Source organism: Macaca fascicularis, chromosome 3, assembly GCF_037993035.2.
Source record: "Macaca fascicularis isolate 582-1 chromosome 3, T2T-MFA8v1.1".
NCBI classification, from domain to species: Eukaryota; Metazoa; Chordata; class Mammalia; order Primates; family Cercopithecidae; genus Macaca; species Macaca fascicularis.
Genome location: NC_088377.1, coordinates 144208091 through 144232647, shown reverse-complemented (window position 1 = coordinate 144232647; position 24557 = coordinate 144208091). Strand labels below are relative to the sequence as shown.

Sequence of the window (24557 nt, the reverse complement as noted above, 5' to 3'; positions counted from 1 at the left end):
GAGACAATGCCTAGTGACCTGCGGTGAATAAGAACATTCAAAATGCACATTTGCAGAAATGTTTAGTATGTATTCTTTTTGAATTTATAATGTATCATTCTTAAGCTTGAGAAGATTCCCTTGCATTCTCAAATATTAACGGCTCAAGAACTAACAAGCTTATTTTCCTAAAAATAATGGTGATGCTAAAAGAAATAGCAGTAAAGAATGATAGGCTCTGCATTTCATTGCCTTACCATATTTAGTATCACAGTCATGCACCTCATAATGGTGTTTCAGTCAACAATGGACTGTCTATATGATGATGGTCCCATAAGATTGCAATGAAGCTGCAAATGTACTTTTGCCTAGTATTTACTATTTGATACATTTTATTTTGGAGTGTACTCTTTCTACTTCTTAAAAAATATATATTAACTGTAAAACAGCCTCAGGCAGGTCCTTCAGGAAGTATTCCAGGAAAAGGCATTGTTATAGGAGATAACAGCTCCTAAATACCTTCCAGTGGGACAAGATGTGGGGGCAGAAAACAACGGCTTTGATGCTGACGCTGTGTAGGCCTAGGCTAATGTGTGTGTTTATGTCTGTTTTGTTGTTTGTTTGTTTGTTTTGAGACAGAGTTGTGCTCTGTCGCCCAGGCTGGAGAGCAGTGGCATGATTTCGGCTCACTGCAACCTCTGCTTCCCGGGTTCAAGCAATTCTCTGCCTCAGCCTCCCGAGTAGCTGGGATTACAGGCACCCATCACCACGCCCGACTAATTTTTGTATTTTTAGTAGAGATGGTATTTCACCATCTTGGTCAGGGTGGTCTTGAACTCGTGTATGTCTTTGTTTTTAACAAAAAATGTTGTAAAAGTAAAAAATTTAATTAAAAACCTTGTAGAATAAGAATACAAAGGAAGAAAATATTTTTACACAGCTCTACAATGTGTATTTTAAGCTGTGTTATGAGTCAAAAGCTAAAAAAAAGTAAATTTTGTAAAGTAAAAAAGTTACAGTACATTTATTATCAAAGAATAATATGTTTTATAAATGTAGTGTAGCCTAAGTGTACAGTGTTTATAAAGTCCACAGGAGTGTAAATAACGTCCTAGGTCTTCACATTCACTCACCACTCACTCACCCAGCCACTGACTCACCCTGAGCAACTTCCAGTCCTGCAGCCTCCATTTATGGTAAGTGCCCTAGACAGGTGTACCATTTTTTATCTTTTATGTCATATTTTTACTGTGTGTGTTCTTTGTTTAGATACACAAATACTTATTGTATTACAATTGCCTACAGTACTCAGTCCGGTAACCTGCTATGCAGGTCTATAGCCTAGGTGCGACAGGCTTTACCACACAGCCTAGATGTGTAGCCGGCCACACCATGTAGGTTTGTGTAAGTGCGCTCCATGTGTTCACACAGTGATGAAGCTGCCTAACGACGCATCTCTCAGAATATATTCCCTTCGTTAAGCGACACATGACTGCACATGATACAGAAACCAGTTCCCTCAACACCCTCCCACTGACCTCCGTCCCCCTGGAAAAAGTAGATATTTCCATCCCCACATAAAAATAAAGAGATGAAGCTAATGAGAGAAAACTATTCATCTACATGTACAGATGACATTTGTCAGAACAGCACAACAGACTCTCATTGAGTGTCTAGATAATAGAAGCCAAAAAACTAGCACTCCTCCACCCAATATCTTCAGGAACTTCTGAATCACTGGCAACTACTAAGAACAACATATTGTTCCAATACTCTAGAGAAAGGATTTTGCTGTGTAATTTTGTCGATTTTTTTGTGTATGTTCACATAACATAAACCTTTTAATAAATGTTAATAAATCTAATTATGTGGTTGGTTGGTTAATAATTAAATCTATGTTGCAGTAGTTTCTGGTTCTGCATTAATATTTATGACTTGATAAGCATGCAGTTCAGGAAATATGTAGTCTATTTAAAGTTAAATTAATACATTATAAATAATAATAAAGTAATGAAATGCTGCTGAACTTATTTTTTGAAACAAAACAGGAGTACTTACCTTTCTGAACAGTTTGAAAAGATTTTTCAGTACTCTGTTCAACCTTTTCCTTGCCTTGACTGTGTTACCTTTTGGAGCTTCCCTGTTTTCTAGTAATTCCTAAACTTTGAACAGCAAATACATTGCGTCTTTCGTGCTACATCTGACGCATTCTGACCAGTCTTGGTCAGCTGGGGGAAACAAGGCTGTGGTGAGCTGGCACTGTCCATTGCGCTGTGAACACGAAGAGTGAGAACACTCAGGCCACACACGTGCAGGGTTGTCCTGACGTGACCCTGACTTTAGTGACTGTTGACTCTCCTGTGGCTGGTTCCTGTGGTCCTTGTTGCACATTCAGGGTTTATTAGTTGTTTTCCGTTCTTGGTCCAGTGATGATAGCAAAGTTGGAAACAAGAAAAAACAGATCTGGTAAGAAAGGAAAGGAGGAATGATCTTAGCAATGCATCTGGAATTCCAGAAAATTAGAATGTGACAGGCATGTAGGTACTTAGGAGTAGTCACAAGGAAAAACTCATAACTAGAACAGATTTTACCTTAACTTAAAAAAAAAAAAATCTTTGCTCTTCTGTGGCAACAACTATCTTAAAAGAACTAGCTTAGAACAGATTTCTCCGAATGTGTTTCTCATAACTCAAAGAGAAGCACCTGAGACACTTGTTTGAAAGGTAGATCCCATCCAAAAAGTAATGATTATGATTTTTGCCCAAGCCCACCGCCGCCACCCAAAGTGACATTTGCTTATGTGACTCTGACTCACATTACAGTTAGAGGACCATGCGTTCCAAAGGTGGTTCTCAGCCCTGACTGCAGGTCAGTCACCTGAGTCTCCTCTCGGTGATCATTCAGTCTACGCGTAAACACTTCCAGTGACAGGAAGCTCTCAGCCCCCCACGGAGGCTCATACCAACTTTGGAAATGCTCCTGCACTTAAATGGTTGTTGGATTTGTTTATAAACCTACCTTCTTGCAACTTTCACCCATCCATGCTGGTTCTACTCCTGTGGTGAGTAATGCCTCTCACACATGTCAGCATATCAGGCTTCCTGCATTATCTCTTCACCCATAGATCCTTAAAACCAAAAGCCTTTTGACCTTGCTTTAGAAAGGAAGTAAATCCTAAGGAGCTTTGATGTCAAAGCACCCCTTAGTCAGGAAAGCTGACTAAAAATGTCAGATTTAAGTTTTAACGCAAGTTTGAAAGGTTAGGAGTTAATACATACCAGGAGGCACAGAAACAAAAACATGTTTTTGCTCCAGTAATCCCATGCAAAAGTGATAATCCAAAAGGAGAGAAAAAGATATAATGCATAAAGATATTGATATTTATGAAAGTGAAATATTGGAAGCAATCTGAATTCTAAAAAAGTGTGGAATATTTAAAATAATGCATTCCAGAAATGCATTCTTGATACTGAACCTCTGTAGTCAGAGCTGTATTTGTGTGTCAGTTTAGCTTTGACTGTGTGACTTTGGAAAAGTTGCTTAACTCCTCAGTTTCTTCATTTGTGCAACAAAAATAACAATTCCTACTTAGCAAGGTTGTGAATTTTAGATGTTATGCATTTAAAACACCTGGCACACAGTATGCTTAGTATATGATAAATAATATTTAAGATTATTTTATTATGGTACATCCACCCAGTAGAAAGCCTTGAAAATAGCTATTATTATAAAGTGTGTTTAGCAACTTAGGAAAATATTTTAATTAAATGTTAGGTAAAAATGGATTCAACCACACATATACATTTAAAATAAGTTTATTCAAAGATAACAGGGAAAATAAAAATGATCAACCATGTGTGATGGAGTAGGATTATAATCTTTAAAAGTAGAAAAGTACATTCCTTTTAGAGGAAATAAGTCAGTATTTCTTAATTAAAAAAAGAAAAATGTATGATAGAAATGTAAGTTTTAAATGTCCTAAAGAATTAGTCATTTTATGTTTGTTTAAACATAAAAATATATTTAAAGAAAAGACCATAAGTCACATCTTGTGAAAGAGCTTGCTGTCAACCATTTTGAAACTCAGAAATACTCAGGTTGCCTTTGTAACCAAACGATAGTAGCACACTACCACCCCCTGGTGGCAGCATGCCCAAGGTGTAGGATCAATACCTGGGAAGTAAAATATCACTAATGTATATATGCAAACTCTAAAAGCAAAGGCATAACTATTTAAAGATCTAAAAAACTCAATTTGTGGTCTAGACAACTAACCTACATTAAATTCAATGTGACACATTTATTACAAAATTCATCTACATTATTGCAAATAAAATGTCATAAAAATAACATAATCCCATTAAAAAGTGGGCAAAGGACATGAATAGACATTTTTCAAAAGAAGACAAATGGCTAAGAAGCAAATGAAAAAATGTTCATCACTAATCAAAGAAATACAAACTAAAACCACCATGATATATCATTTTAAACCAGTCAGAATGGCTATGATTAAAAAAAACAATAATAAGATGTTGGCGGAGTGCTGAGTAAGGGGAATACTTATATATTGTTGCTAGGAATGTGATTGCTAGAAGCTCTATGGAAAACAGCATGGATATTTCTCAAATAACTAAAAATAGTACTGCTAGTCCATCGGGCAATCCTACTACTGGCTATATACCCAAGAAAAAGAAATCATATCCAAAAGATACCTGCACTCAGATGTTTATTGCAACTCTATTCACAATAGCAAAGATATGGAGTCAACCTGAGTGTCAAGAGACTGGATAAAGAAAATGTGACATATATATACAATGGAATACTATTCAGTCATAAAAAAATGAAATTATTTCTTTTGTAGTAACATGGATGGAACCAAGGCCATTAAGTGAAACAAAACTCACAAACAGCCAAATAGCACACATTCTCATAAGTGGGAGCTAAGTAATGTGTACACGTGGACATAGAGTGTGGAGTAGTAGATACTGGAGTCTTAGAAGGACGGGAGGACAGAAGGAGGGTGAAGGTGAGAAATTACTTAATGGGTATACATGTATATAATTTAAGTGATGGTTGTACCAAAAGCCCTGACTTCACCATACTGCAATATATCCATGTAACAAAACTGCATTTGTATCCTTTAAATGCATACAAATGAGAAAACCTGGGGTGCATGTGCTTTTAGCTCATTTTCCTAGATCTACGGGCTAGTGGGATCTGCTTATTTGCTATAACCAGTGAACATAATTGTCTGTGTATTCTATTATTTCATATGATTTTTCAAGTGTGATCAATACAAACTTCAAAATCTTTCTATATTGGAAAATCATATGACTTCTTTGGCACTTAATAGCCATTAAATGCAGACTAGCAAGAAAAATGAAAAATATTTCTCTTAGACTTCTTCAGGAAATCTAGTTGATAAAACAGTTCAAAATACAGTTATTGGAAGAAATACGCAATTATATCAAACTCATTTTGTTTAGAACATTCAAGCTATTTGAAGCAGTTTCTAAAATGTCATTCTAGCATCATGTCATCTTATTAGTTAAAATTATGAACTTTTTTGTATTTTCTCATGAACAAGTGAACAAAACCATATGTTCCCATTCATTGTCTGTACTTTCTAATGTTTTTATTTTGTTTGTTAATCTCAATTTATAATGATGACTGGCTTTTAGAAAAACTGACATTTCTTTCTAGGATGCCAAGTATATCCAATTGATTGATGGGATTATTGAGTTTGACTATGTCCTTAACTAATCTTCTGACTTCTGCATCTGTGCACTTTTGATAGAGGGATGTTGAAGTCTCCAATTGTGAGAGTGGATTCATCTACTTCTCCTTGCACTTCTATCAGTTTTGCCTCATGTATTTTGATGTTCTGTTGTTAGGTGCATATACATTAAGAATTCATTGGCCGGGCGCTGTGGCTCTCACCTGTAATCCCAGCACTTTGAAAGGCCAAAGCAGGCAGATCACAAGGTCAACAGATCGAGACCATCCTGGCCAACATGGTAAAACCCCGTCTCTACTAAAAATACAAAAAAATTAGCTGGGTGTGGTGGTGCACACCTGTAGTCCCAACTACTCAGGAGGCTGAGGCAGGAGATTCGCTTGAACCCAGGAGGCAGAGGTTGCAGTGAGTCGAGATTGTACCACTGCACTCCAGCTTGGTGACAGAGCAAGACTCTGCTAAAAAAAAAAACAAACAAACGAACCAAAAAAAATTAAGTCGTCTTGAAGAATTGACTCTTTTATCATTATATAAAGCCTCTCTTTGTCTCTGATAACTTTTCTTATTCTGAAGTCTGTTCTGTCTGAAATTAATTTAGTGACTCATCATTTTTTAATGTTAGTGTGGCATATCTTTATCCATTTACTTTTAATATATATGGGTCTTTATATTTAAACTGGATTATTAGCAGACACAGCATATAATTTGGGTCTTTTTTTTTTTTTCTTTTTGGATCCATTGTGACAATCTTTTAACTGACATTTAACATGATTACTGTTGTAGTTGGGTTAGTATCTTCTACCGTATTTTTACTGTTCTGTATTTATTGTGCTTGTTCTTCATTCCTGTTTTTGTTCCCTCTTTTTATGCCTTTTGTGGTTTTAACTAAGCATTTAATGTAATTCAATTTTCTGTCCTTTCTTAGTATATCAGTTGTACATCTTTTTTTTACTTCAAGTGGTTGCCATGGAGTTTGCAGTATACATTTACTAATCTAAGACCATTTTCAAATAACACTATACCACTTCAAGTACTTTTTAACAAAATAGTCCTATTCTTCCTTCCTATCCCTTGTATCATTGCTGTTATTTCACTTACACATGGACATACATAAATATATATGCATATATAATTGAATACATTGCTGCTGTTATAAATTTGAACAGTGTTATCTGTTATCTCAAGAATAAGACAAAAGCTTTTCTTTTCCCTTCACTGATTCCATCTCTAATGCGCTTCATTTGTGCAGAACTGAGTTTGTGACCTACGTAATTTTCCTTCCCTCTAAAGAGCTTCCTTTAACATTTCTTGCAAAGCAGTCTATTGACAAACAAATGTCCTCAATTTTTATCTGAGAAAGTCTTTATTTCTCCTTACTTTGGAGAATAATATCACAAGGTACAGAGCTTTAGGTTGGTAGTTTTTTCTCTCAATACTTTAAATATTTCACTCTACTCTCTTCTTGCATGTATGGCTTCTGAGGAGAAATCGGATGTAATTCTTTGTTCCTCCATAGGTAAGTGTGGTTTTCCTCTAACTTCTCTCAGGAATTTTCATTATCGTTGACTTTCTGTAATTTACATATGATATGCCTAGATGTTCTTTGAGCTTCCTGGATCTGTAGTTTATTTTCCTGCATTAATTTGAAGGAATTTCTTGTATTCCTTTCTTTCTTCTCCTGGTATTCTTGTTATGAGTATGTATGCCTTTTATAGTTAGTTGTCCCAGAGTTCTTGAATATTCTGGTTTTTTCCTAGTCTTTTTTTTTTTTTTTCTTTTTAGTTTGGGTAGTGTCTAGTAAGATATCTTCAAGCTAAGAGATTCCTTCCTCACCCAAGTTCATTCTGTTAGTAAGCCTGTTACAAGCATTCTTCATTTCTGATAAGTGCTTTTGATCTCTAGTAGTTCTTTTCTTTTATTCTTTTCTTTTTGTTGTTGTTGTTGTTGTTGTTTGTTTTTGAGACAGAGTCTCACTCCATCGCCCAGGCTGGAGTTCAGTGGCACAATCTCAGCTCACTGCAACCTCTGCCTCCCGGGTTCAAGAGATTCTCCTGCATCAGCCTCCTGAGTAGCTGGGATTACAGGCGGCCGCCAACGTGCCCAGATAATTTTTGTATTTTTTGTAGATGGGATTATTTCACCATATTGGCCAGGCTGGTCTTGAACTCCTGACCTCAAGTTATCTGCCCACCTGGGCCTCCCAAAGTGCTGGGATTACAGGCATGAACCACCACTCCTGGCTGAGTATTTCTTTGTTATTTCTTAGAATTTCCATCTCTCTACTTACGCTGCCCATTTTGTGATTAAGTTTATCTGTTAGCGTTCTTAGAATATGAGTCATAGTTGTTTTAAATTCCTGGTAATTCACACATCCTTGCCATATCTGGTTCTGATGCTTGCTCTGTCTCTTCAGACTGTGTTTTTTGCCTTTTAGTGTGCCTTGCAGTTTTTTTCTTGATAGCCAGACATGATGTACTGGATAAAAGGAACTGCTTTAAAGAGGACTGCAGGAACATGGTGGTGAGGTGTGGAGGGAGGGGAGCATTCCACGGTGCTATGATTAGGTCTCAGTCTTCTAGTGAGTCTGTGACTCTGAACTGTGAACTTCATCAATACTTCCCACCACCCTCCAAACCCCCTTAGGAAAGACAGGATGGCTAGAGTGGGCTGGAATCAGTGGAACCCTTTCTCCCTGTGGAAGGCTACAGCCAGCTGGAGTTGGGTGTTTCACTTCCCTAGGTCAGTTAGACTCCGATCAAACCCCAGCAGGTTAATTATAGTTGCTCAGGGCGGGCCTGTTAAAAAGAGCAGAATACTCTGGCATGTCAAAGTACTTCTGTTTCCCTCCCCTGCTGGAACACAAGGAGATTTTTCTGATACTCACTGAGAAGACTTGGTTAAGCTCCTGAAGGTAAAACTCACAAAACTGTGTCCCACTGGGGATTTTTACTCTCAGACATGTCCACGCCAAACCTCCAGCAATTCATCAATTACAATTTAGATTTTTCTACCCAGCACTGGTTCCTGCCCAAGTTTCTGCTTATGGGTGTCTACTCCAATAAGTTGTGATTCTCTGTATTCACTTTCTGTGTCTCCAATTTTGGGGAGAGTAGTTTGCCCTGTGTGTGACCTCACTTCTCTTATGGATATGAGAAGAGCTGTTGATTTTTCAGTTTGTTCAGTTTTTTACCTGTTAAGGTAGAGTGGAGCCTTTAAGCTCCTTACATACAGGAATGGAAACCAGAAATATTTTGCTTTTCCTTTACTAGTCTCTCATTTTCTGGATTTCTAAATTTTGAAATCCCAGAAATCAGTCCTTAGTTCTCTTCCTGTTTCTATCTACAATTTATCCCGAAATGATCCATCCCATCCAGTCCTATGATCTTAAACATCATCTCATGGGCTGTGATTCCAGGTAAGATGGAGTAAGCCCACTTCATCCTGTCTCTCCCACTAAACACAGCTATAAAATCGAGTGGAATGCATGAGCGTCTATTTGAGGACCCTGAAAAGTAAATCACGTACAGGCAGGTTGGGGAAGAAGGTCAGGATTAAAAGTAGCATTGAGCTGTGGTTAAGTTATTATTTTTTCCCCTCTGGTATCACCTAACCTGAATGCTAACCTGCATGAAATCCAGAGACGAACACTGACCTGGAGAGAGAGAGCTCCAGGAAAAGCCCTTTAATTCTGGCTCAAGGAACAAGCAAGGAACTCATGATGCTCAGAGAGAGTCCAGACCCCTGTTTAGCTTTTAATTCCTCTCCACTCTCTCATACCTCAGCTTCCAAGCAACACTGAGGCAGCAGTGGCAGAGTCATATGTGATGGGAGCCCACAGGAGCCAAAATACTGGGGAAGGGAACCTTTGGAGCTGTGATTCTCAAGAGAATTAAAAAGTCCTTTTGCTTGCTTGCTCTTGTGCTCTTTCTCTCATACAGATGTCAGTAAATTTGAAGATAAATAAAAATTGTCCAATCTGAACAGAGAAAAAAAAATTGAATAAAAATGAACAGATCCATGGCCAGGTGCGGTGGCTCACACCTGTAATCCCAGCACTTTGGGAGGCCGAGGCAGGCAGATCACCTGAGGTCAGGAGATTGAAACAAGGCTAGCTAACATGGAGAAACCCCGTCTTTACTAAAAATACAAATATTAGCCGGGCATGGTGGCACGCGCCTATAGTCCCAGCTACCCGGGAGGCTGAGGCAGGAGAATTGCTGGAACCCATGAGGGTGGAGGTTGCAGCGAGCCAAGATCACGCCACTGCACTGCACTCCAGCCTGGGCGACAGAGCGAGACTCCATCTCAAACAAACAAACAATAACAACAACAGATCTATAGGCATCCATGAGACAACAGCAAAACATCTCATTCATGTCACTGGAGTTGCAGAAAGAGAAGGTATATGATTATGAAAAAAATTTGAAGTAGCAATGGCTGAAAACTCCCCAAGTTTGGTGAAAGAAAAGCCCATAGATTCAAAAAGCTCAATGAGCCCCAAACAGGGTAAACTCAAAGAAATGTGTTCCAAATGCATCACAGTAAAACTGAAAAATGAAGAAAAAATCTTGAAAGAAGCAAGAAACAGGTTTCAAGAATGATGCTCATATTTATAATTTTGAAAATTAAGTGAATTGAAATGCCATTACCAAAAGAAGGAATAGAAAAACAGTAGGTTTCAGGTGGGAAGATAATGAGGTTTAATTTGAGGGCCCTTTGATATACACAACTGGAATTGCCCAGTAAGAAACTGAACATAAAAATTTGGAGCTCCAGGGAAATTCTGAACTGGAAATAAGGATGTTTAACTCATCACTGTAACTGGCACTGTGGAAACGGTATACAGAATAAGAAAAGGAGAAGTTAGGCTTCAACTAGGCTATGCAGTAAGAACAAATCTTAAAATCTCAGCGGAAGAACTGAATGAAATTTTGTTTCTGGCTCATAGCACAGTCCAGTGCAAGTCATGCAGCCACCTCGATCCTAAGCTTTGCCAGCTGGAGCATGTACCTTCCAAGTTCAACACGGCTGGGGAAGACATTTGTTACTTCCACTCACCTTCCTTGGGCAAATTAGTCCAATGGCCCCAATCCAAATGCAAGGGAGACTGTGAAATATAGTCACCCTCTGTGTCCAGGAAGGGAAAATGGTGCAGCAAACACATGGCAATGGGTCAGGATAGAAGTGACAGGATAGAAGTGTAGACAAGGTGTGCCCACCTGGACTGCTTATGAGTTCATGTCACAGTTTTAATAGCTTGTAGTGGAAACAAAAGTAAAAATAGTTGTCCTCAAATACCCATATCTAATAACCACTTAGACTTGGCTCCTGGTCTAAATCTGCCCTTCACCTGAAATACTCATTCAGTCTCTTGTGTATCCATGTCCCTATCGCATCTGGATCTCTGAAGTTTCCTCTGGCTCTAGCATTCGTTATACCTCAGGAATGCAATTGTCACACACAACTGAAACTGAGCTCTTCAAATAACCCTTCTTCACACCTTTGAACAACTGTGGACTCTTCCCTTCTGTGATTTCTGTGAGGGTTTTCTGCAATCTGGATGTAGAAGAATGTGGTGCAACAGGTCATTCTGAGTGATGATCTATTTGCATATGCATGCCCGTATCTCATTCAGCACATACATCATTTTAAATAATGAAGATGGGAACAAAACTAATTTCAGTTGTTCCATTTATTCTTATTAATTTTTACTGGATGGCAACTATATGCAAGCACTTGTTAAGACGATGATGCAGTGGTAAATTGGGAGCTAGGTTTTCTAGTGGGGAAATGTGTAACACAATGTCAGGTCATGATGAATACTAGATAGAAAAGTAAAGCAAAACGAGGAAAGAGTTTGAGGACTGTTGGTACTGTTTTAGATGGCCAGGCACCTCTATGAGAAGGTGATATCGGTACAGATCTGCATGAAGCAAGAAGTGAGCTATGCAAAGATCTGTGGCGAGAGCATACCCGCTGGAGGGATGAGATAGGGCAAAGGCCCTGAGGTAGAAACAAGCTTGGCAAGAAAGCCAGTGTGACTGGTGCCAGAGAGTGGCAGGCCGTGAGACTACAGAGGCAGATGAGGCAGGGCCATGTAGGTGTGGGAAAGGAGTTCAAATTTTGGTCCAGGTGTGATGGGAATTTACCAAACAGGGAAACGAGGTGATCTATTTACATGTCAAAAAATCACTGTGGTGTGGGTGGAGAATTGACTTTAATGGGCAAAGGTGGAGGCAGGCAAAGTAGGAGATCAATTGGGAGGCTGTAGTAGGAATCCAGGCAGGCACTAGCCCAGTCCAAGTGACATAAAGAAGAAAAAGCCCAGAGCTTGCCAGGAAGGACCCTGTGTCCCAGGGGTAGGCCCATGGTCCCCAACATTTATAATGTGCTGAGGTAATTCCTCTAAGTTAGTGTGTGTTCACAAAGTTATGGGAGTCCTGGGGAGGAGGGAGCACCCCAATGCACCTGTGATTCAGGAAAACCATCATAAAGAATGGACACCAGGTTGCCTGGCAGACAAGCATGGGAATGGCATTCTGGGATGAGAAGATAGAAAGTTGTTATTACAGAAAGAATTTATTTCTTTGTACCTTTTACAGAACTTATTTCTTTGTACTTTTTCAAACTTGATTTTTTTTTTTTTTTTTTTTTGCAGCTTAAAGGAAGAAAAAATCATCATAATGAAAGAATTTGAGAAGATACCAAAGCCAGGAGTAAGTCTTAGATGATATAGAGTTTCTTAAATACAGCTGGATTCAATCATCCCTTTTTATAAATATTGTTTATCACAACAACCATATCCTGAAACAATTTAAAGATTCTAAAGTCTTAACTGTGAATGATGCTGAAAAGACTAGCTACATAACTTCTGGAGTAAATATAAGTGATGCCTATTATAGACCTTAGCAACTTGGCATCTAATTTAGGCTGTATTTAGTTGGACAGTGTCTGCTTTGTTTCCAGAAGAAAAAAAGATTCTGTGGTTGACACTAAAAATATTATTTTGCTGTAGCTATTACGGTCATAGCTCTCTGAACATCTCAAGTTATTACAATACATTTTTACAAAGAAAATGTATCACTTGTCTATTCCTGCCTAACAAACCATCCCAGAACTTAGTGGCTTAAAACAACCACCATTTCGTATTTTTCACAGTTCTGAATTCTTCTGGTCTTAGCTGGCCAAATTGGGGCTGGGTAAACTAGGATAGCTCCATTCATATACCAGCCATTTGGCAGGCTATTTGGTCTAAGGTCACATGTCACTAGTTGGTCACATGATGATGGAAGGGTTTCCAGCCTCAAGAAGGAGCAAACTCCAATATGTAAGACCTTTTTGGGTCTCTGCTAAAATCATTTTTCGTGATATCCCATTGGCCAATGCAAGTATTATAACATGACCAAGTCTAGAATCAAGTTGGCCCTACCTCTTAATGGGAAGAATGATCAAGTAAATGCAAAGGGACATGCATACCCCGGAGATAGGAGGAATTTGTGGCCACTTTTTACAATCTATTATAGAAAGTAAATAGAATGATCACCATACTTTGCACTCCTTCCACCTTCTGATAATCCAAAAGTGTGTTGGTGGTGGTTTAATTCCAAGGCCAGCTCACCAAAAACCTGTTTAGCATAGAGTAAAATACTATTAATTCTAAATAAGTATGCCAAGCCATCATTTACAACACAGATTTTATGGGAAAAACATTTTGAAATTTCATTCAGATCCTAGGATCACCAATGATGCTCTCACCCAGCAGCAGTGGGAGGAGGGAGCTATACAGAAAGCCCAGGGCAGGCTAAATAGACCCAGCACTGAGTCATTAGTAACAGTAACTGTAGACCTTCTCAGTGTGAGAAGGCTTCTCTCCCATAAGTCAAACACTCCACAGGTAATCAGACATGAGACAAAGATCTTCGATGATTCTAGGGTAGATGGTATTTGGGGAGAATGTGCATGAGCTAGAGAAGTAATATCAATAAGAAAGTGGGGGATTAAGGAGTGCAAAGTGTTGGGTATCCAAATATGAACACCTTTATCTTTAGTTCCCATGTGACTCAGGTTAACCATAAGTCAGATATTCAAAGATTATTTGCATCTGATTTTGTCAGATCACAAAGCTACTAGAAAACAGACTGTACATTTTTTTTCACGTCCTTGGTATGAAATAAAAATTAACACGAAAAATGAAGCATTTTTAAAGTAGGAGAATAGAAAAGAGCACTAATAAAAAAAGAATTCAAATCTAACGTGTTTAATTATACATGCAGTATTATTATCATGCCTTTGTTAAAGATGTTGGCAATCACAAGTTGCATTTAGCTTTGTGAGAAATCATTTAACTTTGTGAGAAATCATTCATGAACCTCAAAACAAATATAATCAAAATGGTGAGTGAAATTAGTTTTAATTCAGTTTTTAGGTAGATAAGTGTTTGTTCAGACTATATAACCTAATCATCTCATGACTTTTAAAGGAAATGGAGAAGAAGATGAAAATATTGAGAGAAAGCACTGAAGAATTACGTAAAGAAATAATGCAGAAGAAATTAGAAATTAAAAATTTACGAGAAGATTTGGCATCTAAACAAAAGCAGTTACTAAAGGAGCAGAAGGAACTAGAAGAATTGTTGGAACATCAGGTCGTCTTAAAGGTGTGCTACTTGCCGTTAATACTTAAACATTGTGCCTTGCATGGATATAAAAGTGTGTGGGTATTAAGAGTAACCAGCAGGTTGAATAAAGAGGGGTACTGTCTCACAAACTGAAATGTCTGTATTGCGATTGATCCTATCAAACTAAATCTAGGCTCTGGGAATTCACAAAAGACCTTAGGGTATTTGGGAGTATCACTCTAATTTGGAGCCTCACCCTGTGAAAAGGTCTCTCCTGACCTCACCAGACATTTTTGGACGTTAGAAACGAGTGTCACAAACAATTGTTTCCTTGAAGAACAACCATGGCCAGGTGCAGTGGCTCACACCTATAATCCCAGCACTTTGTGAGGCCAAGGCGGGTGGATCACCTGAGGTGAGGAGTTTGAGACCAGCCTGGCGAACATGGTGAAACCCATCTCTACTAAAAATACAAAAATTAGCCGGGTGTGTGATGATGGACGCCTGTAATCCCAGCTACTCGGGAGGCTGAGGCAGGAGAATTGCTTGAACCCGGGAGGTGGAGATTGCAGTGAGCTGAGATCGCACCACTGCACCCCAGCCTAGGTGATAGAGTGAGACTCTGTCTCAAAAACAACAACAACAACAACAACAACACACACACACACACACACACAATCAAATTGTCCTAACCTCTCACATATATTTGTATTACCTTATCCTTGTCTGTTTGATTGCATTCCACTTCCTCTCACTATAAAAGGGATGAGAGGCCTGTATTTATGTTTTAGGAGATAATGAATTAAAATTCATTTTACTTTGAAAGATGTATAAATAACTCTCAAAACAGTTTAACCTAGAGCTGTTTTAAAAACAACATCTGAAACTCATTGGCCTAGGGGATCATGGTGATACACTTTGACCTATTTTTCTGTAACAGTCCTAGAGCAGTCAGCCAAGATGTACCCAGCTGCTGAACAGAGCACAGGACCCTAGCAGAGATGGATTTAACAGGAACCCAGTGAAGCTTAAGCTTCAGGCCCCTCACTTGCATGAACCTCTTCCAAGATGCTGTACCTAAGTTAGCATTTGTAATTTTTACTCTTTTTCTTAACGAGGGCCCTCCAGATGGTACAAGTTTCAGCCCCACAAAATGTGATCTGCCCCAGGACTGAGCAAGATCCCACAGAGAAATGTCTCGCCCACCACACTGCAGTGACGGATTCAACCTCCCTGCATGTGTGTTACCCCGGCTCCAAAGTCCAATGACATCCTTGGGCAGGAAGGTGCTTGTCTATAACCCTTGCCATGTACGTAAGACTCTTGAGACTTCAACTGAACCTCCCGTGAATCCACAGAGCATAGTGGGAGGTGTGGTGTTAGACGAACTTAGCTTCTGAGCTCGGCCTTGCCACTTACTAGCTGTGTGACTTCGGGAAACTTATTTAAGTTCTTGTAGCATGAGTCTTAGGCAGGGCTCCCCAGAAACAGAGCCTAAGACAACTACTAATGGAAGGAGAGCTCTAAGGAGAATCCTATAGGAGATGGAGGAAAGCAGGATAGAGCTGGGGAAGAAGATGGGCCAGAATACAGCTGCTTCAGGAGAACTCTAGTCTCAGCCTGATCCCATGGAGAACTCATGAAGTCATAAGTTACATCATGGAGGCTGTTGCACCCAGAGGTGGGGGTGGGGGGTGTCTATTAGATCACCGCATCGGTTAGTCATTGGTTGCAGCTTGCTCCCCTCCTCCCTCCACCCCCTGGCTCCCATTCCTTCACAAGGCAGCTCTGCTCAGCCAGTGACAATCTGATGGAGAGGAAATTAAGCATGAACCATTAGCAGTCATCCCTGCAGCATCTGGGGGGTGGGTGGGCAGATGGGCCCTGGCTTAATGATGGTTCAGCTTATGATTTTTCTACTTTACAGTGGTGTGAAAGCAGTATGCATTTAGTAGAAACCATGCTTCAAGTAGCCATGCAACCATTCCATTTTTCACTTTCAGTATTGAATAAATTACATTTATTATACAGTATTCAATAAGTTATGTGTATTTACTGTGTGGCACTCAACACTTTATTATATAATAAGCTTTGTGTTAGGTGGATTATAGACTAATAAAAGTGTCCTGAGAATGTAGGCTAGGCTAAGCTATGATTTCAGTAGGTTAGGTGTATTAAATACATTTTCGACTTAACATAGTTTCAACTTACAATGGGTTTATTGGGATGTAACTGCATGAATGTGGAGGACCATCTGTACCTCCATAAAGGGAATCTGGGCAGAAGACCAACAGTATTTGCTACACTCAGCTACCTCCTCTTCAAAAGGATAACAAATACAGCTATCTTACAAGGTCATTGTGAGTATTAAATGGGATAATTAAAGCACACAGGGCAGATGGTAAGTATCTACATATCGTAGTTCCTTTCTCCCTCATATTTAATTTTCTTGTCTTAATTGCTTCTACTCGAAGACCACATAATTTAACATGATTTCATTTCTTTGCTAGGATGAAGTGGCCCACCATCAAACCATTCCAGTACAAATTGGAAAAGAGATAGAAAAAATAACACGCAAAAAAGTGTATGATTCAATATTTTTACTTTGAATCCCTCCTAGTCCAAGTTATGTGTGCACACTGAAACGAGAGTACTAACAACTGACATGTTAAATTACTATGATAATTTTAGAAATGTCTGCTTTTGGCCGTGTCTAGGTTGTTTATATCAAGTTCTTTAAAAGAAAGTAATGCACCAAATTACTATCATTCATAATATTTATGGCTTAATTACGGGTCAAGATTCTGTTGCCAATTTATAAATCATATTTTTATGGAGAAATTCAATTGACTTTAACAGGGCTGTACATGGGATAGATTATGTGAACTGGTTAGAATTTCATGGTCTAGAAGTATATCAGCCAGGCAGCAGCCCAAAGACCAAATAATAGTAACTCCCCACTTTGCCACCCATTCATGTGTGTAACATCCCTCAGATGTTCAGAGTAGATTTGGAGGCAGAGGTCATTGAGGAAATTCTCAGTGTTTAGAGGAACCAAAAAAGATAAAAGATTTTAAGTGAAGATGCAAAAATTCTGGGAAAACAATATAATTACTCTGGTGACTAATCTTAAGAGGAAAGGGAAAAATTAGGCAGGCACTAGTAACTGTTCTAAAAACTAAGCTCACCAACACCAAAGTTGAGAAACTCAGATCAGTTCCAGGAGGCTGGTCAGGATGGGGGCTGAATCACAGGAGATGGTAGCAAATTGGGATCTGCAGAGAAAGTAGGGAGGCTGGGCAAATTCCTGCCTTCCGTGGCACTCAGTGGAGATGCCGTCTAAGTCCCATCCATCTGTGGTCTTTACCCACTGCTGAGATCATTGAATTTATGATTATCTCTTCTGCTGCCTGGTTAGAAAGCAAGAATAGGTAAGGCCAGCATGGCCTCAAAATAAGGCAAACGTGTGTGTGTGTGTGTATCCCCTACAGAGAAATGGAAAAGAAAAAAATTCTCTTGGAACAAGAAGTCAAAAACCTAAATGACTCCCTAAAGAAAGTTGAAAACAAGGTTAGTGCTATAGTGGAAGAGAAGGAAAATGTAATAAAGGAAGTTGAAGGCAAACGAGCCTTACTTGAAATCAAAGAACGAGAACATAACCAATTGGTCAAGCTATTGGAATTAGCCAGAGAGAATGAAGCAACTTCATTAACTGAAAGGTTAGTTATATTTATGTATGTTATGTTCTGTCATCTAAATTTTTCTTCAATTTATACTTGAGAATTCAAAACATAATCTTACTTTGGTGTTGAGTCATTAATATTTTTAAATAATTTTAAGTCAACTTTCACCATTAATATATTATCAGATAAAGCACTTTGAAGTATTTTTTGATATTTTACTCATACATTTTCTCAATTTTCTGTTACCAAATTTTCAGGACAAAATCTGCTATATGTTGTATGTTTCTGAATGTGCCTTTGGAAAATTATGTGACTGGAGTATGTTATGTTTAGTTCAGGGATTTTGCCAACAAATCAATGATATTTCTTAGGCCATCTTGACTTTTTTCTAATAGAAGTAATTTCATGGTGTAATTCTCTAGGAGAGTTTTATGTCCTGCTTTTTTATTTTATTTTATTTTATTTTGAGATGGAGTCTTGCCCAGGCTGAAATGCAGTGGTGCGATCTCAGCTCATTGCAAGCTCCACCTCCTGAGTTCAAGTGATTCTCCTGCCTCGGCCTCCCAGGTAGTTGGGACTACAGGTGCACACCACCATGCTGGGCTAATTTTTTTTTTTTTTTTTTAAGTAGAGACAGGGTTTCACCATGTTGGCCAGGTGGTCTCGATCTCTTGACCTCATGATTTCCCGCTTTGGCCTCCCAAAGTGCTGGGATTACAGACGTGAGCCACTGCGCCCAGCCTATGTCCTGCTTTTAAGTAGAATTTCAAGGACACTGGAGGCTTCTATCTCTGCTAATCTGTTATTTTTTGGGGAGTGAGGGTTATAAGACTGCAGTTCTAAATGATACCAACTCACAAACCTAGTTGCCTTTGGCATTATTTACAATTTATGATTCCAATATCAGAATAGTTGTGTATGTATATACTGAGCATGCTGTCTTTTATTAAACTTTTATTTTAAATTCAAGGTTATACATACAGGTTTGTTACAGGTAAACTTGTGTCATGGGGGGTTGTCGTACAGATTATTTTGTCATCCAGGTATTAAGCCTAGTACCTATTAGCTATTTTTCCTGATTCTTTCCCTCCCTCCTCCCACCCTCCACCCTTCGAAAGGCTCCAGTGCATGTTGTTCCTCTCTATGTGTCCATGTATCCTCATCATTTTGCTACCACTTATAAGTGAGAACATGTAATATTTGGTTTTCTGTCCCTGCACTGGTTTGCTAAGGATAATGACCTCCAACTCCATCTACATTCCTGCAAAGGATATGATCTCATTCTTTTTTATGGCTGCATAATAGTCCATGACATATTTACCACATTTTCTTTAACTGGTCTACCATTGATGGACATTTAGGTTGGTTCTATGTCTTTGCTATTGTGAATAGCACTGTGATGAGCAAACGTGTGCATGTGTCTTTATGATAGAACAGTTTATATTCCTTTGAGTATATACCCAGTAATAGGATTACTGGGTCGAATGGTAGTTCTGTTTTTAGGTCTTTGCCAGAAGAGATTGGGAGCCAATATTCAACATGCTGTCTTGATAAGTTTTGAAATACATTTAGGACAGCTGATAACAAATCACTTTCATATTCTTCCTTTACCTGGAACAGAGGGATATTGGATCTGAATTTACGCAACAGTCTCATTGACAAGCAGAACTACCATGATGAACTTTCTCGTAAGCAAAGAGAGAAAGAACGGGATTTTCGCAATTTGAGAAAGATGGAACTGCTCTTGAAAGTGTCCTGGGATGCGCTTACGCAAACTCAAGCAATGCATCAAAGGCTTCTATTAGAGGTGAGGGCTGTAAACTATCATCTGATTTTTAAGCTCGGTGCTAACTTTTGAAGTAAAAATATTTTAGGAAGCCGTTTTTGCTGCCAATAGAGAAGAAGAAAATACAAGTAACAGAGAAAAGGTAATTTTCAAATGCATCAAGCCTATTATGAAATCTATAGTCCTATAATGTTTTGTAATCTCATTTTGCTAACCCAAGATTAGGGAAATGTCTTGTTTGGATCAGTTGTTCATCAGCCTGACCTGGGGAAGTGACTGGGTCATCCAATTCTAGAAGAGCTAGAGGGTTCACTGCAGAGTGGGGCCAAGTGGATCATTATTTTCACCAGTTGAAAGAGTCAGATCCAGCATGGTGTCATGGCAGACTATAACAGTGAAGGACTAGGTCAAATTATGTGGATATAGATGATCAGCAGCCTGCACTTCCAACTAGCCAAGGGCAATCCAGAACCCAGTGCCAGGCTCCTGGCTATTTCTGTGCAGAGTCGGAGGTGTTCCAGTCAGAAAATGCTCAAGACAACTGTTACCTGCCTCTGTGTTCCCAAGTGAGGGGTCCTGTTGCCCCTGGTTGTCTCCTCTCTCAGAGGGCACTCCCTGTGGTAAATGACCAAGCACCACTGAAAGGGCAGAGGATGCTTGAGAGGGCTGCAGCCTTGTGCTAGAGCCTTCCTTGAGCGAAAAAGGGGTCAGCCTCTGAGATGAAGCAGCTAGGTATATAGAAACCTTTCTGATTCTCTTCAGGACTGTCATGCTCCAGAAACTTATGGAGGGTCACGACCTCAGAAATGTGAACAGGAGTTTCCAGCTGTGGTAGACACCTCTGATCCTAACCTACGCCTAGTTCTCCTTTCCTCCTGGGCACATAGAAAGTTTATACTTCCTTGCACCCTTTGCCGTTGAGCAGGGTCACATAACTCATTCTGGCCAGAGGATTGTAGACAAAAGTGACACACATCACTTCCAGCCTATTACATCTAGTTACCAGTGTGAGACCCTCTAGCTGTTTTTCCCTCTCCTGTGGTAACTGTGGAAGTGCATGACGCCATGGAGGTGCTGTAAAATGGGAGCAGCCGGGAATGCTGAGCCAACAGTGGTCTCAGAGTCCTCTTGATTGCCCACAGGCTTTGTAGGAAACAGCTTTGGTAGTTCGAAGCCATGATATTTGGGGGTTATTTCTGTAGCATAACTTAGCCTGTCCTAACTGAAAGACCAACCTTAAGGAACATGTGTGAAAAAATTGGTTAGGGTTATAAGTGTTACAAACAGCTAGGACTTGGACTTGGTCTTGCTGTCAGATGGCACTTAAAATCTTCAAGAAGTTTTCTGGCCGGGTGCGGTGGCTGCTGCCTGTAATCTCAGCATTTTGGGAGGCTGAGGTGGGCAGATCACTGAGGTCAGGAGTTCAAGACCAGCCTGGCCAACATGGTGAAACCCTGTCTCTACTAAAAATACAAAAATTGGCTGGGTGTGGTGGTGCATGCCCATGATCCTAGCTACTTGGGAGGCTGAGGCGGGAAAATCGCTTGAACCCGGTAGGCGAAGGTTGCAGTGAGCTGAGATTGTGCCACTGCACTGCAGCCTAGATGACAGAGCCAGATTCCATCTCAAACAAAAAAAAAGAAGTTTTCTGTATCTGTGAGGCAAAATGTACTTTTATAGTCTTTTGCAAAACAAATAAAACATGTATGTTCTACTATATATGTGTTTTTATAAATATTATATAACTGTTATACATAGTATATTTATGATATATATATACTTCTTATTTAATCATTTTATTGCAGTTCCAACAGGTAGATTTATTTGTATCACTCTGAAATCTCTTTAACTGTAGTAGTGCTTTTTGCCTTAAAAGATTGTTTGTCTGATCTTAGTATAATAATATCAGTTACACTATCTTTTGGCCTGTTAGAGTCTGCATGGTATTATTTACTTTCATTTTGTTTTTCCTTTTTGGAGACAGTCTTGCTTTTCTGCCCAGGCTGGAGTGCAGGCACTGTCTCAGCTCACTGCAACCTCCACCTCCCGGGTTTAAGCCAATTCTCATACCTCAGCCTCCCAGAAAGCTGGGATTACAGGCATGTGCCACCATACCCAGCTGATTTTTGTATTTTTAGTAGAGACGGGCTTTCACTATGTTGGCCAGGCAGGTCTCAAACTCCTGACCTCAAGTGATCTATCTGCCTTCACCTCCCCAAAGTGCTGGGATTACAAGTGCGAGCCACCGCGCCCAGCCCTATTTACTGTCACTCTTTCTGTGTCCTTATTTTGGTGTGTCTCATATACACAGCACATACTTTTCAAAATCTAGTCTGATAAATTCTGCCTTTCAATTCTTGTATTTAGTCTAAAAATTAATATTTAATGTAATTGTGGATATATTTGACCTTATTCTGTGATATTACTTTTGCTTTCTCTGTGTCCCATCTGCTTTATGTTCCACTTTCTCTCCCACATTTCCTTCCTTGGGATTAATCAACATTTCATATTGTTCTGCTATCTTTGTTTTAGATATGCCTCTGTTAGTTTTACATTATGTTTCTATTCTTCGGGTAGTTACCCTGAAGATTACAACAGTCATCTTTGACTTACTAGAATCCAATATAAATTATTTGTATTTTTACTCCTTCTAAGACAGCACTAATACCTTTGATGATTTTAACTCTGGCTTACCTTTGCAACTCTCATGCCCTCAAACATATTTTTATTCCAACTTCCCAAGTTATTCTTGTTGGAAGCATTGGTTTACTGCAAGCTACTCCATCTTAGCCCAAAGCATAGCATGTTAGGATGTTAAATTGGAACTTTGGACAAACACAGACCCTATGGCCACCCCACCTCAGTCATAGTAATATTTATAGTAGACAGCAGGTATAATGTCCATTCAAAGTACTAATGGAAACTTCAATGTGATGAGTAGGAAACTCTTAAAACCAGCAAGTGTTTCTTGTACTAATAAAACAATTCCTGTTTTTTGATCAAATAACTGTTTGGTAAGATTTCTTTAAACAATGGGATAAAATGTATAATTGCCTTTAATAACAATTTTGGTAGTTATGGTAGTAAGTAAAGTTAATCCATTCAATATGTTTCTAATGCTGAGTCATCAAAGCATTCTTTTTAATATTGAAGAGTAAGGTAACCTAAATAGAAGAAATAATTCGTCTCATAAATTAATAGTTCTTAGCTCAAAAAGGGTTATACATTGGTAAAAATCACAAGATTGGTTCTAAAAGACTACACACACAAAACAGACTTAGGTTCACTTCTACCAGAAAATCTAGATTAAGTACCATAGAAGGGACACATAAACATAAGACACAATGTCATCCTACTAGTTCCACTTCTAGTTACAATAGAAAATTGTGACGGACCATGGTCTCTGCTGACATCCAGAAAAAAATCAATAAACTGAAAATCATATATTTTTAGGAGACATATGCAAATAGGAAGTAAATTCCACAAAGGCATCATCACTTCCTGGTGAGCAGAAACAGGTGGCTTTTTGCCTCCCTGAGACATTTGCCAAGTCTAGGCCTGGGCATGTGGAAGATTTGCCTGCTATTGGCAGAGAGACTTTGCTGGGATTAGGCAAAACCATCAGAGCTTTTAATGACTATGTGCATTGGCATGACAAACTGGAATTCCTTCAGCAAAAACATCATACTCTCATGTCATCGCACACATTACAGTGTACCTCTGCATTTAAACACGGCTCTGATTGACTTCCACTTGGCATTGAAAAGAAATAAAACCATGATTCCTGGGATTTTGCTCTGACACTCACCATCATATTGTAGGGGTTAAAATATTGTGAGTCTGTAAAGTTATTCGCTTTCTAAACATAAGATCATGTCCAAAATGGTGACAATGACAAAGTCATCTTACCAAGTGATGATGACACTTTCTATATACTATAATTTTTCTTTAATTGTAGTTTTCTAGCAATTTCATCTCCCTTTGCTCTGATTTAAAAGTGGTTCTGCATTTTTCTCTCTTCATGACTCATTTCAGTGTTCAAGGCAATGATAACATGCTATACTGAGGAGAGCTTCACCTTTGAGTCAGGCAGAGTCAAGTTCAGATTCTAGATCCACTGAATTCCTTCCTATGTTAGTTGTTTCCAAACCTTTGAACTGGGATTATTGCAAAAAATGAGTGATTACAAATGGGAAAATGTGTGGTACAGAGAAGATACTCAGTAAATATTGCCATCCTTCCTTTATACATATGAACTCTTTGAAAGGCTAAAGTAAATGATAGTCAGGATGAGACTGTGAATATGGCTATTTGATTCCTATGGAGAAGATGGCATCATCCTCAGACCCTACTGATGAACCCCGGAAATGCCTCTCGGTACCCACTCTACATTACCTGAATGACTGCGCCTGTACACCAGCTGTTTTCCTTAGGTCCAGCTCCTTTCATGTCCAATTTTTCTTCCATTTTGCTAACAAATTTATATTCTTAAGTGACACGTTCATGTGTCACTCACCTGCTCAAGACATTCAATGGATCCTTAATTCACATAATCACAGAATGAAGGAACCAAGAGGAATCTTAAAGATCATACTATAAAAGCAAATAGGTTTCATCTCAAATGCAAGCTCCCTCCATTTGGGGGTAGCTCCCTAAGTGATGATATTGCAAAGGATTTTTTTTTTTTTTTTTGAAACAGAGTCTCACTCTGTCGCCGAGGCTGAAGTACAGTGGCACTGTCTCAGTTCACTGCAA

General features: G+C 39.0%; 1 protein-coding gene and 1 long non-coding RNA gene across 25 annotated transcripts in view; one reads left to right on the top strand and one right to left on the bottom strand.

Annotated features, from left to right (window-relative positions):
• Positions 1 to 2191, bottom strand: part of LOC141409908 (uncharacterized) — a 34423-nt gene extending 32232 nt beyond the window's left edge. Inside the window, exon 1 of the long non-coding RNA XR_012432753.1 lies at positions 2038 to 2191. This is a non-coding gene — a long non-coding RNA (uncharacterized lncRNA). The remainder of the gene's footprint in view (positions 1 to 2037) is intronic.
• The window catches only part of CCDC146 (coiled-coil domain containing 146), a 245750-nt gene that overhangs the window by 137262 nt on the left and 83931 nt on the right, over positions 1 to 24557 (top strand). For 23 of the 24 annotated variants that reach the window (XM_045387553.2, XM_074035692.1, XM_045387559.2 and 20 more), the window contains 5 exons: positions 12375 to 12432; positions 14196 to 14372; positions 16844 to 16917; positions 17825 to 18052; positions 19637 to 19823. In XM_045387553.2, coding sequence (XP_045243488.1) covers positions 12375 to 12432; positions 14196 to 14372; positions 16844 to 16917; positions 17825 to 18052; positions 19637 to 19823 — 724 coding nt within the window. Of the gene's footprint in view, positions 1 to 7117; positions 7233 to 12374; positions 12433 to 14195; positions 14373 to 16843; positions 16918 to 17824; positions 18053 to 19636; positions 19824 to 24557 lie in introns of those variants that run through there. The other variant, XM_065541039.2, reaches the window with a different exon arrangement.